This window comes from Manis pentadactyla, chromosome 9 (genome assembly GCF_030020395.1).
Source record: "Manis pentadactyla isolate mManPen7 chromosome 9, mManPen7.hap1, whole genome shotgun sequence".
Lineage (NCBI taxonomy): Eukaryota > Metazoa > Chordata > Mammalia > Pholidota > Manidae > Manis > Manis pentadactyla.
The window spans coordinates 123,197,573-123,212,127 of NC_080027.1; the positions used below are offsets into that span (position 1 = coordinate 123,197,573).

General features: G+C 36.2%; 1 protein-coding gene across 5 annotated transcripts in view; it reads right to left on the reverse strand.

Moving 5' to 3' along the window:
* MDM4 (MDM4 regulator of p53) overlaps positions 1-14,555 on the reverse strand; it is a 36,837-nt gene that overhangs the window by 18,408 nt on the left and 3,874 nt on the right. For all 5 annotated transcript variants that reach the window (XR_005029707.2, XM_036909676.2, XM_036909677.2 and 2 more), the window contains exons 2-4: positions 4,488-4,600; positions 2,800-2,874; positions 994-1,127 (exon numbers count right to left, since the gene is read on the reverse strand). Coding sequence is in view for 4 of the 5 variants with exons in the window: in XM_036909676.2 (XP_036765571.2) it covers positions 994-1,127; positions 2,800-2,874; positions 4,488-4,565 (287 nt within the window). In the remaining variant the exon portion in view is untranslated. The remainder of the gene's footprint in view (positions 1-993; positions 1,128-2,799; positions 2,875-4,487; positions 4,601-14,555) is intronic.

Genomic DNA, 14,555 nt, shown 5'->3' on the forward strand with positions numbered 1-14,555 from the left:
AAGATAAAATAAAAAAAACATTAACCCCATGGTTTCCATTAAAGTGTTAAGGGTATTTCTGAAATGCTATCTTCCAACTTGTCTCTATAACATATGGAGAGGCAGAAGTTCTTCCCCAGATTTTAAAAAAATTATTTAAGTATCAAGACGGTAATGGATAAGCCCTTGTGTTACTTTGCCCCCATTAAAAACTAATTAATTTACATTGTATGTCATTAGCTATCGGTAACTGAAAGTGGGGAGATTTCCTTTGAAGACTATCCCTTATTTCTAGGAGCTAAGTTTTACATTTTAATTAGGGAGTGGGGGTGGAAGGCAGTCTTACTGCTGTAAGACAAAATGAGCTCAGAAGAAACAGTCATCACAAAGCTATAGTTATTGATTAGCATTTGACTACATAATTTAATGACCATACCCCCACCAGCGGGAGAAAAACAGACACAAGCTTAGCACCAACCCCAAATTGCCCAGCAATTCCACCTTTTTCTATCAGCTCACTCTCCACTCTACAGTAAGCATTTCCCAGAATTCTAACAGAGCCACGTCCTACCCAGGGAGTAGGTCCCTCCCACCCAGGCATGTATACATTAATGTTCCATCTGTCAGACACACTTCATCCAGCCCCTTGCACTCTCTGACCATCCTTCAGCTCAAACACGATGTCCTGAAGGAATCTTGCCTTAACCCCTAAGGCCCTAAATCGCACCCCCCAACACAGCTTCCTGTACCTCTTTCTATAACATTGACCACAGTATAATTCTACCTGCACTGGTATGATCATTTGATTAAGATAAGGAAGAACATTTACTTTAAGCTTGATAAAATCAAGTCTGTTGCTCACTACTGTGTTCTCAGTGTCTCACAGGCCACCTGACATATTTAGGCCCTTAAATATTTGTGGACTAACAGAATAAATAACCATTAATGACCTACACAAACTAAGCGGTCAGATATAAGCCCCCAAAAAGATAAACAAGTCCTCATTCTTTTCACCTTGGATCTTTCACGGAGAAGCTCTGGCATCCTAGTAGCTCTCCCAGAAGATCCCCACCACAATGTACCATGTGCTGCTCCCGCTGATCGTAAAGCTGCTTCACCATTATATACTGGCCTAGATAGTGCATGACCTGCATGGGAGTAAAATACCAGGAAGAGGTCTGTCTGGCTGATGCCAAAAACACACAAATTAATTATGGAGAAGTCAGTCTGCTAGAGAAAGAGGAAACCTGTATTTGAAGATGACCATTAGTGCTTGTGTAAGGGCTGTTACAACCAGAGAGTTGGCCCAGCTACTAGCTTCAACCACTTATTATCGTTCTGGACATTAAGAGACCCTTGCATTTTAGAATGGAAACGTACTGGTCTGACAAGAAGAAAAAGTGGTGAATTTACCTAATATCCCCTTAAGTTTTTTCTCACCAATCCAAATAAGGGGTCTGTTCTTTAAATTTCAAAGTTGCCTGGGTCATAAAAATATTTTCCAAGTCCAGCAGCGCAAGACTTCTCTAGCCTTTTGATGTGTGTTCACTTAATTCTTTTTGGCAAATGAAGTACAATGGTTAAGAAGCCATCAGCACTATAAGTGCATAAAACATAATGTTTATCAAAAAAAAATTTAGTGTATCTGCCTTTTTTCACAGAGTTCACAAAATGGAAGGGGCACACACAAGTTCATGATTCAAAACTTTAAAACTAATTTTTTCCTAGTTTGGAAAGTAGTATATTTTTTTTAAATTACTAATTAAGGTCACTTAATGACAGTAACAATCTTCTCCCAGATCATAAGCAGACCAAAGCAGATCTTTATCTTTAGGTCCCCCGCAACTTCTCAAGAATTATTAAGTATTTGCATAGATTTTTCAAACACTGTTCCCATTATACCAGAGCAAACAAGTACCTACATTGCCCCTAATCCCAAGAAACATGTCCCAATATTAATAGCTGTCAAATCTAATCAAATATCTAGGACAAAGAAGTTTTATATTTATGTCTGCCCAATATTCAGAAAAAAACATATCTATTCTAAGAATACAAAATAAGATCCTCTAAAACACTACTCTGAATTCATATATAATACTAGTATTCTCATTGTACCACACTGCCTCAATGCACATACTGAGAACCAATATTTAAAAATAAAAAATTAGGCAATTCCTCTTTATGCACCAGGTAGGGTCAAGATTCAAAGAGAGAGCTTATCATGCAAACTGACTCTGTTCAGTTTTCCCCAGTAAAACATTCTCCCTGAAAGGCATGTACTTAATTTCTTCTAAGCCCAGGCAAATTCTGCCATGATAGCAAGCAGTTTGGAAGAGGTTAACATTTTAATACTGAGTCTTTTCCACTTATAGAATTAACATTTTCTTTTGTTTGAAGAAAAGAGAAAAACTTCATGCTAAAGAAGTTTTTTAAATACGTAAGTGTTTAAAATAACTCAGAGTGCTCAGAAAAGTATCTGACACATTTACAATGAAAAACTACATTTAATTCTTGCCTGGCAGTATATTCTGTAAATCATAGACATGGTCATTTTTAATCTTGTACATGTTTTGTATTTTAACCCTGAGATCAATGAATTTACAGTTAATCTTGTGTTTAGCTGACAACACTCTTCAAAAGCAAATTTAAAGGAACTAAGAAGTTCAACTTCGCTTGATGGTCTTTACAACAGAGCAAATGTTGCCCCTCCCTTACCTCAAGAGTAGAACTTCCTGTCTTGGCATGATTTCAGAACTACACATTCACTGGCTTCTACTTCTCAGCTGTACTTAAAACTGGGAATCCGCTTTGACGGCTTACCTCTTTAACAGTGAACATTTCACCTTGTGCGCCTGCTGCCTGCAAAATCTTCAGAAGAGGCAGTTTTGGTCGTACCTGATAGAAATATAAAATAAACTTGCTATTAACATTTCCACTAGACTGGTTTCTGAAACCCTAGGGAACAAAAGACCCTCTTTAAACAATTTTTTAATGAACTCTGGTAGATATTTACCATTTAATAACATACAATCTTCCAACACATAAAATAACCACTTGTTTCTATGCTGAAAAAAATCACATTTTCTGTGATGACTGAGGCTGAAAAATCACATTTTGTGTGATGATTGAGACTGTTACTTGTTTCTGTCCTGAAAAATCACATTTTCAAAAGCAGCACATTCACACTATGATGGCTATAATAAAAGGAAAACAGAAGAAAACAGCAAGTATTGGCAAGGATGTGGAGAATTTGGAACCCTTGCGCATTGCTGGTGCGAATGTAAAATGGTGCAGCTGCTATGGAAACCAATCTGGCAGTTCCTCAAAAGTTAAACACAGAATTACCTTATGACCCAGGAGTTCACTCCTAGGTGTTAGCGGGGCATTATTTTCCTCAGTTCTTATTTTCCTGCCTAACATAGGTAAACACCCAAAAGATCTGAAAGCAGGGACTCAGTTTGTACACTCATGTTTATGGCAGCTGACTGCTACTCACAGCAGATGAAATATGGACAATGAAAATACCATTGACAGATGAACAAACAAGGTATGATATATACATACACGGAAGAGGGGCTTTTTTTGACATCTCTTGATTCCAACTGTGTTGTCTGTCTTTAGCCATACAATTTTATTTTTTTAATTTTATATAGTCAAACTCATCTCTCCTCTTACAGTCCCCTCCAGTTGTTTGTCTTATTTAAGGTCTTCCTCTTTCCAAAGTTTCACAAACATTTCCTAAACTTTCTTCCAATATTTTTTTATCATTTTGCCTTTTACACTTATATCTTCTGCTGTGTGGAATGTTTTTGTACAAGGTTTGAGGTCTTCATTTGTTTCCTTCCAGAGATGGCCAATTATATCAAAATCATTTATTATATAAGCCACATTTTCACCTACCAAATCCAAATTCCACCTTTATTATACATTAAGGTAGATAATACTATATATTGTGTAATGTTTATGAAAATACAAAACAAAATTATGTTTTATATGTTAGAGGGAAAGATCTGGAACAAGACACACCAAATTGTTAATAGTGTATATCTTAGGGGGAAGGGACTTTGGGAGGTAAAAAGGAGATGATCAAAGGAGACTCTACAGATAAATACATTATAAAGTTTGAATTTTTTGTTAAGAATACATTTGCTAAATTTTCAATTTAAAATAGATTTTTAAAGAAAAACTAGTTGCAATGAAGTGAGCGAGACAGAAAACAAATTTATATGACTTGGGTTCAAATTCTCCACTAGACACCCACACCCTAAAAACGCTAGTTTCAAAATGTACCACTTTGAGTAATACGTAACCTCCATATATTTGTTTAATCAATGATCAACTCAAAATTTATGAGTGTTGATACTGTTTACTAATTTCCCTAATATGACATTTCAAAATATAGTCCTTTCTGCTCTGCAAAAAAAAATCCTACAGTGAGGTCATCTACATGCCCCAATTCAATTTTTTAAACTCTTAAAGAAAAATAGTGGTGCCTAAAAACGATTTACCTGATTAACTGGTTCTGAAGAGATTCTGCAGGCACTGTCAGATGTTGAACACTGGGCAGAGGTGGCAAATGATGTCATTTTGGCAGTGAAGAAGTTGCAGTCTGTTGATAAATCTAGAAGAAATAATAAAATCTCTTCTGAAGTAGAAAACTCTCTTTAGGATTTACAAAACAGCAGCCAGCAAACGCAAAAAAGACACATATATTGGCACACTCTACACAAATGCAATACACCCACGCTAAAGTCCTTGACACCCTTCTAACCACTTTCTAGTTCAGATTATGCAAAAAACAAGAAAAACAATCTATGCTTCCCTTAGAAGACCGAAAAAGAAACAGGTACAGGCTTGCTCCAACCTCCAGGACAATGATGATAATGAGTAAATTGTTTCAGCTGAAAGTCAAATTTACAATCATTATCTCCCCAGGGGTATCAGATAGTTCTTCAGTCCCTCCTCCTCTCATGGACAAGCACTCCAGAGCAGCCCTTAGAAGACAAGATGCAGGGCTGAGGGATTACCAAGATTAAGTAACAGATTTAAGATTGCAAGCACAAATCAGGGAAAACCTCTGCAACATGTTGGAACATGTCTTGGCAAGTGACCACAGGAAAATGAGAATCAAAATATTCAGTATATTCATTATCAGTTAAAGCAGCTTTTAAAATGTGACGACAAACTATATACCTACAAAGGGGGGTAAACCAAGGTGGACATACCAAGAAGAGATATAGCTTGAATTCCCATACAGAGTAAAGTTTCATTAAAAATTTTCGCTTTCCACCTTTTTTCCTTAGGAAAAAAAAAAACCTATAGAGAAGGAAAATGAATTTTTAAATAAACTTGCTTGAGTTACCTTCAGGCCTTTTTCTAGTAAAAATCAGTGAAATGTATGAGAAACAAGTCACATCAGGAAAAAGGTGAAGTAGCCTAGAAAAATAAACAGTCTGGCTAAAGTTAACATGATTCCTCACTCTTCTTAGAAGACTTCCTAACAAATTATAATTTCCTCCCTTACCCTATCAGCTTCTCTTGCTACAACATGGGAAGTCAAACAGGACACAGTATAACTTACTATTTTAAAGCAGCTTGTTGTGCCCAAAGTCGCGAATCCCAGAAGACCACCAAGGAGCCAACACCAATGCAAAAGCAAAGAGCCTTTATTCGAGCTAGCTCGAGCTCAATCTCTCATCTGCACCAATGCAGTGGCAAGATGGCAGAGAAAGAGAGCGAGTTTCAAAAGTACAAAGGTTTTATTGGGGATCTAGGGGCAGTTGGTGGGGTAGAGGTGTGGCCTTGGCCAATTGGCTGGGTCTAGGGGTAATTGGTGGGGTAAGAGGTCGTAGCTCTGGTCGATTGGCAGGGTCTAAGGGTGGTTGGTGGGCTTCTTGCTGACTGGTGAGGAGAGAGCCGAAGCTCCGATTGGCTGAGGTAGGATGCAGGTCCCGATTGGCTGGAGTAGGATCCGGGTCCTGATTGGCTGAGGTAGGATCCTTGAAATGGCAGCACTTATGCTAAGGGGGGGGGTCCAAAAATAAAATTAACTTCTAGGGGAAAAAACTAAGTCCCCTTCAGCTACTTTTAACTAGCATTTCAAACCTTATAAACAGAAAATCAATCCTGATCTCCCCACACCTGCTAGTCCTGTTGTCTGCCCCATCTCAGCAGATGGCAATTTCATCCTGTCAGTTGCTCAGGTCAGTGACCTTGAAGCCATCCTTGATTCCTGTTTCTCACTCCACACCCAGTCCATAAATTCTGAAGCTCTCTCTATCTTCATAATATGCCCAAAGTCTAACCACTTCTCACGACTTCCCTTGTTACTACACTAATCCAAGCCACCCATCTCTTAACAGCATTAGCTTCCCAAAGGTGTTCTTGGTCCCACCCCTGCCCTTCTAGCTTCCAACTTTCTCCTTTTGTCTTGGCTCAAATGTCAGTTCATCAATGAGACCTTCCAAGACCACCCACTTTAAAAGTGCAACTGCCTGCCCCCAGTACTGCCCATCTTCTTCCATGCTTTATTTTTCTTCATTGTTCTTGTCACCAACCAACACATGTTAATTATTGTGTAAAACATAAGCTGCAAGTGGGCAGACATTTGTATTTACTTGTGCATTAATATTATCCCCCAGTGCTTAACCTGAGAATTACTTGGTAGAGCAACATGACAGATATGAAAAATAATAGTAATAATTGATGGTTTCCAAAAATTAGCCCAATGACCCACATCTCCAAACTGACATAAATTAATAGAATACAGTAGACTTGATAATGTGCCAACTCCAGGCCCAACAGCTTCACTTTTTGTGCTTTTGGAAATCCTGAAAATCTGGCTACCCTACTGGAGACCACACAGAAAGGCCACGTGGAAGCACTCAGTTGTCCAGCTGGGCCCAGTCTTAGCCTCCAAAACATCCACACACCTTAAGACATTCCAGCCCAGCTGACACTTGACTACAGTTGCATGACAGGCCACAAGTGAAACCACCAGGACCATCTAATGCAGCCCACAGAATCATAATAAATAAATAAAATGGTTGTTGTTTCAACTTACTAGTTGTTTGGTGATTTATTACATAACATTAAATAATCAAAACAAATGACAAAGACTTACATAGAGCTTACTCTGTACCAGGCACATATATTAACCCATATAATTAAACAATCTTATGGTGTAGGTACTATTATTATCTTTATTTTACATATGAGGCAAGAGCATAGCAATATTATTTGCCTGAGACATATATTTAATAAATCACTGGAATCAAGATTTCAAACTCAGAAAAGCTTTCAATTCCCCACTTAGCAGTATTTTTTTCAAGCACACAGAAATAGATTAATCATAACCCTTTCCTTCAAGACATATTCTCATTTGTTCATGCATACATGGCCTACTTTTGCTGCGTTCTTTTTAATAATGCAATAAGCATCCGCAAAGTGGGACTCTGACAACCACCTCTATTTAACCATAATATCCCCTATCCCATTCTACCTACCCCTAACAATCAACCTGAATCCTCTATTTTAATTTTTCTTCGTTTCCTTTTTATGTATGTTACTGAATCAGAATGGAATCCTAAAAAATATGTATTTTTAGTTTAGCTGCTTTAAACTTTAAAAAAGTAGATACATGTAATGTTAGGGATTTTTGTTTCACTGAAATTAATTCCTACTACAGTGTCACTTTAGTCCTTTTTTTAAAAAAAATTATGGCAAACTATATGTAATATAAAATCTACTGTTTTTAAGTGTACAATTGAGTGGCATTCACAATGTTGTACACCTTCACCACCATTAATCTCCATAACCTTTTCATTATTCCAAACTGAAACTCTGTACCCATCAAACAGTAACTCTCCATTATCCCCTCTCCCCAGGCCCTGGTAACCAACATTCTACTTGCTGTCTCTATGAGTATGCCTCTCTAGGTACCTCACAGAAGTGAAATCACACAATACTTGTCCTTTTGTGTCTGGCTTATTTCACTTAGCATGTTTTCAAGGTTCATCCATGTTATAGCATACTTTATTTTTCATTTATTTCGACTGCTGTATAATATTCTAGTGTGTGATGGACATTTAAGTTGTTTCTAAGTTTTCACTATTATGAATGATGCTACTATTAATACTCTTGTACATGTGCAAAAAAGTATCCCTTGGTTGTACAGGCACACCTTGCTTTGCTGTGTTTTGCTTTACTGTACTTTGCAGATATTATGTTTTTTACAAATTCAAGGTTTGTGGAAACCCTACATTAAACAAGTTTATTGACACCATTTTCCCAGCAGCATTTGCTCACTTCATGTCTGTGTGTCACATTTTGGTAACTCTTGCAATATTTCAAACTTTTTCATTATTATTATATTTGTTACGGAGATCTGTGATCAGCACTAGATATGACTAGCTGAAAGCTCAGATGATAGTTAACTTTCAGCAATAATGTGTTTTTTAATGAAAGCATGTATATTTAGATATAATCCTATCACATGCTTAATAGACTATAGTATGAAGAACTTTTATATGCACTGAGAAACCAAAAAAAATTTATATGATTTGCTTTACAGTGACATTTGCTTTTTAGCCATAGTCTAGAAGCAAAGCCTCAACATGTCCGAGGCATTCCTGTATCTACAAGAGAAACTGCTGCATCACTGCAAATATGAGTTTAACTTTAGGATCTGACACCACACTGTTTGCAAATTGCTCATGTCATTTTATAATCCTATCAGCAATGTATGATATGCTGTGAATACACCTCCTCTCCAATATTTGATGTTGTAAGACTTTAATTGTTGCCAATCAAATAGGTATGGGTTTGAATTATATTTCCCTGATTACTAGTGATGCTGAATCTCTTTATATGCTTATTGGCCATATGTGTTTCTTCCTCTGGGAAGTTATCTGTATCTTTTGAATATTTTTCTGACTTTGTTACACTTACTTGCTTATAATAGTTCTTTATATACTTTTAATAGTAACCTTTTGTCAGATGGGTGTCCTGCAGATATCTTCTCCCAATTTGTAATGTTTCTTTCCATTTTCCAGAAGGTACTTTTATAAGCATAAACTTAATTTTAATAAAATCCAATTTACATTTATCAATCTTCTTTTTAAATCAATGACCTCTGGCTGGCTTAAGCATCTTTTTTTACTCCCCAAGGTCTCATATTCACCTATACTTTCTACTAAGATTTGGGGAGTGGGGGGTTTTACTAAAATTTTTTTATTTTTATTCATGACATTTGAATCCTTAATCCATCTGGAGTTGACTTTTTTTTTAAGAGATCAATTTTTTTCTTTTTCCATATGAACGGCCATTTTTTCCAGCTCAATTTACTGAAATGTTTTTCTTTCTTGACTAACAGCCGTATCTGTTGTGTACCAAATTTTCCTTACATGCATGGGTGTTTATGAGTTCTATATTCTGTTTCACTGGTTGATCTATGTTTACTCAATTCAACACTGTCTTAATTTCTACACCTTATATGAGTCCTGCTATCTGGTAGAGCAAGTCTTCTTACCATTCCTTCTTAGAAGTGACTAGTTCTTAACTCTAGTTAAGTGGCTCCTTAACTCTTCCATAAAAATTTTGGTGTCTTACCAAGTTCCATGAAAATCCCTGTTGGGATTTTGAATGAAATTACATTGAATATATAGCTCGAATTGTTTTCTAATTCATTAACATGATACAGTCCTCTGTTTATTAAGAATTTATTTAATATCTCTTAGCAGAGTTTTATAATTTTCCCTTTAAAAGTCTAGCACATGTGTGCTAGACTTATTTCTAAAGTTGATATTCTACTACTCCCATGCCTTCACTTTTAGTGGTTTTGCATAAGTACAGAAACACAAATGACTTTCATTAATCTTTTATCCAGTCACCTTACTAAATGCACATAATTATTTCTAATAATCTGTGGATCCTTCTGTTTTCTATGTAAATGGCCATATCATCTGTATAAATGAAGTTTTATCCCCTCCTTTCCAATCCTTGTGCCTCTAATTTCTTCTACTTGTCTTACTTTACTGTTTAGAACTGTCAACACAATACTGAATATATATAATGGTATCAGGCATCTTTGTTTCTGATTTTAGAGAGTACTAATATTTCCCTATATAACAACACAATGTTTGCTCTAATTTTTTTAATAGCACTCTATCAGCTTAGAAAGGGTCCTTTTCTACCTCTTAAACTAAGAATATATCATGGAAGAATGATTTATAAAATGCTTTTTTTATATCTACTGAGATGATCATGACTTTTGTCTTTTAATCTATTAATGTGGTGATTTTTGAATTTCATTAATGGATTTTTTAATATTAAATCCCTGTGCACTTTAGATAAATTCAATTTGGGTTTTTTGGGTATTATCTTTTGTACACAGTTTTGATTTGCTAATATTCTGTTCAGGTTGAAAAGTCTGTATTAGTGAGTGAAATGGGTCTGTAATTTTCTAATGTCAAGTTTTTCTCTTGTTTGGATTGTCAGGGTTAGCAGGCCTAATAGAATAAACTGTTGAGGAACCCTTATTTTTCTATTGGTCTGGATAAAAATTTTATAAAAGTGAGATGCTCTGGTCCTTGAAAGATTGATACAACTTGCCTGTAAAAAGTACAAAACCCAGTGTATTCTTTGTAGGAAGATTTTTTCACTGCTTTAATAAATATTAGATTATTAAAGCTTTTTATATCTCCCATTTTGTCTAAGCTTTCAAATTACTGGCATATAGTTGATAGTATTTTCTTTTAAGCTCTACTTTGTACACTGATACACCCTCCTTTCCATTCATGATATTATTATATCTTCTTATAAACTCTTCTACTTCTTAAAATGTATTGTTGATTATTTCCTGATTTCTTAAGTTAGACATTTAACTTATTCCTTCCTTTATAATTTGAATATTAGAGCTGCAAATTCCTTCCTCCTTCTACCCCAGCAAATTTTGATAGTTTTATCACCAGCTTTAAGTATTTTAAATTTCCATGACAATTTTTAAATTAATCCACGAGCTTTATAGCTATGCCTATACATACTGTATTTTTCAAATTTAGGTTTTTGTGATTAACTCTAACTTAGCAGCACTATGGGAAGAGATCCCCTGCATAACACTTCATCTTTGAAACTGTTAAGGCTTCCACAATGGTCTAACCAATGATCAATTCTGTAGAATACACTTGCAAAACTCTAAGTCCATTAGGTTAAGCCCATTGGTTTTTTACAACCTTACGTATCTGTTCATTTGTCAGCCTGACATACAAAAATTAAGAGAAATGAAATGAAATCTCCCACTGTGATGGTGGATTTATTCATTTATCCCATTGTAGTTCTACCAACTTTGCTTCATCTACTTTAAGGATTTTTAATCAGAGGCATACATGCTTTAAATTGCTATCTCTTCTCAGTGAACTGTCATTATATAGCGATTATCATTATGTAATGATTCTTTCCATCCCAGTTAAGACATGTCTTAAAGTAAGTTTTATGCTCATGCCAGCTTTCTTTCGGTTAGAATTTCCAGGTATGTATTTTCCCAATCTTTTACTTTCCATTTCACATACCCTTAAACTTTTAATGTGCCCCATGTAAAAAGCATATCTGGACTTTGGGTTTTAATCCAATTTGTCAATTTTTATCTGTAAATGGTGAATTTAGCCCATTTATTGTGACTGATACACATGGATCTGTTTCTATCTTACCTTAGCATTCCAGTTTGTCTTACTCTCCCTGTGCTTTTTAGTATGTTATTGCCTTTCTTAGAAGTTGTATCTCTGTCTCCAAGCTAATAAGAACTCAGCACAATATCATCTGGACTTTAAATTCTGAGATAGATATATTTTTCTCTCCTTTGTTCTTTCCTTTTTTGTCTTTTAGGCCTTAGTCTTTTCAGCAATAAATGATACCAAGGAATATGATTACCTTTACTTTGTATCTGAATAGGAATTTTTTTACTTTTTAGCTATTTTGAAACTTCCATGATAATTTTTTAAATCCATGAGCCTTATAGCTGTGTCTATGCAGTGTATATTTTTCAAATTTGTTTTTGTGAATAGCTCCTAACTTAGCCACACTGTGGGGAAAGTAACACTAACTTTTCCTGGTTTTGCATAGTACTTCGAGAACTGTCTTCACTGTGGGTCTTTGTGTGGCTTGTCAGTTTGACCTACAAATAATTAAGGCTTTCAAGATTTCATATACCTGAGAATATTATCACCTACTTAAATGAATGTGATTAGGTATAAAATTCTAAGTTTCTCTTCAAAACTCTGAAAAGACTCTTTTGTCTTCTTGTATTTAGTGATACTGCTCAAAACTCTGATGTCAATTCCATTTTTACTCTTTGTATGTAATCCATTCTGAGGCTCCTATAACTTTCTTTTGCTTTGATATTTTTACATTTCACTATAACGTGCCTAAAATTGATATTTTCCTCATCTCCCATCTTTAGCCCTCTAAGGAATCTTTCTACCTGAGGCTTTCATCTACCTTTCTTTAATTCCAAAAGAGAACTTTTACAGATATTAAAATAAAAGAAAAAACTTTTTGTTTTTCCACAATTTCTTCAAGTACTTCCTTCATTTTTATTTCCCTAAGATTCTTATTCAGATGTGAGTACCTACATGTGAGTATCTGTTAGCTTTTCCTTTATATATTTTGTTCCTTCTTTGTTCTGGGAGATACTCTCCATCTAGAGTTCTAATTCATTCTTCAATTTCTTTATGTTATTTGTACCATCTGTCATGTTATTTTAACCATTATATTTTTCAAGCCTACTACTTCGGCTTGGTTCTCTCAGCCCCTGCTTATTCTTGTTTCACTATCTTCCCTATTTCTTTTAGGTTGCTTATCAGCCTAACTTTAAACCCTTGGTCCATCTGTTCCATTATTTCTGTTCCAGTGAAGCCTGTATGTTGTTCTTCTCTTGAAATACCTGTGCCCTTCAAGGGTCTCTGTTGTTTTTCCCTGGAGGACAGCAGCTACTCCGACAAGCAAAGCAAATGGGGAAAACCAGATTCCCGCCCCTATCGGTCACAGCGACATGGAGGAAGGCAGGAAATGAACACTAAAGTAGAAAGTCCCAAGCACCAGAAAATCACAGTCATTAGAAAATGACAATCACTCTTCATCCCATAAAATCAATACTCAGATCAAGGATTCACCCTTTGTTCCCCAGGAAGAAGCAACATTGTGATGGGGATTTGGGTATTAAGAAAGTAAGGGAAAGCACAGAGAAGACAAGTAGTGATTCTACTGCATCTTACTACGCTGATGGACAGTGACTATAATGGGGTGTGGGGTGGGGACTTGCTAATGGGGGGAATCTAGTAACCACAAGGTTGCTCATGTAAGTGTATATTAATGATACCAAAATAAATTTTAAAAAGAAAGTAAGGGACAGAGAAGTGACTGCCTAAAGTCTGTCATCACCTGTTTTTCTGAACTCCTCACAAGTATAGGCTTCTGTAATGCCCTGACTTACTCTTGGAGAGAGCTGGACTAGGGCTCTGAGTCACCCCAAGAGTAGAAAAAGGTAATTCCAAGGTAATGCAAGAGGGGATAAACTATAGCAGTATTATAACAGTTTCCTTCCCCCAGGGTTTATTCTCCTACAGCCATAACTGGCTGACTCCTGCTCCAAGCCTAACACCCCCAGCACCCCCTTACACACACACACCAGACCACAACAGCTCACATCACCCATTGTTTCTCACAGTATTTTCCTTTCACGGTCACTCTAGGGATGATTGGGGGAAGAAAGCCACCAGTCATGCTGGTTCAGCATCTCAGTAGGGACAGGAACTGAGCACTTGGCAGCGCTGAAGAATTTAAACCTCAATAGAAGTTTTTCTTACTTTGCTGTAACACCTGGTAGGAAGTGTTGTACCATTAAAAATGGTACTGATAAAAGGGCCATGGAAGTTCAGAGCAGGACAAATTACTTATTGTAACACACAGGAGGAATGAGAGGGGCTGAAGATAGTAGTAGACTAATTTTTAAATGGGAGAGTACTGCAAAGAATAGGACGGAAAACATTATGAACAAAAGCACTGTTTAAGAATGTATGTGAGAAATGAAGTCAGCTGACGGGCTTTGAATCCAAAGCAAGATCTTGACTCTTTTCCACTTAGAATTTCTTTCAAATACAGCAGGGTTAGACATTGTTATCACTTCTCAAAAGAGAAAAATCTTGGGCATAAAGAAGTGGAGTAACTTGTCCAACTATAAAGTTTATCCTTTTCCACTATACCATGCTGCCAGTTAGTATTACTATTCAGTTATTCAAACCAGAAAGTTAGGAGTCATCTTGAACTCTCCCTCTTCCACTATTACATTATCAAACCTTATAGATTTTAACTCCTAAATTTTTCAAAATCACTCCTCCTCTTCATCTTCATGACCACTTCCCCAAACCAAAGTGTTAACTCTTGCCTGCATCACAACAGACTCTCCACTGATCCCTCCAAGCGCATTTTATGCAAACTCCACCTTACAGCCAGAGTTAAAAAGTCACAACATAACAAACAAACCCAATTCTACAGTGCCAGGCTCCAGAGCTTGGACCGCTCTA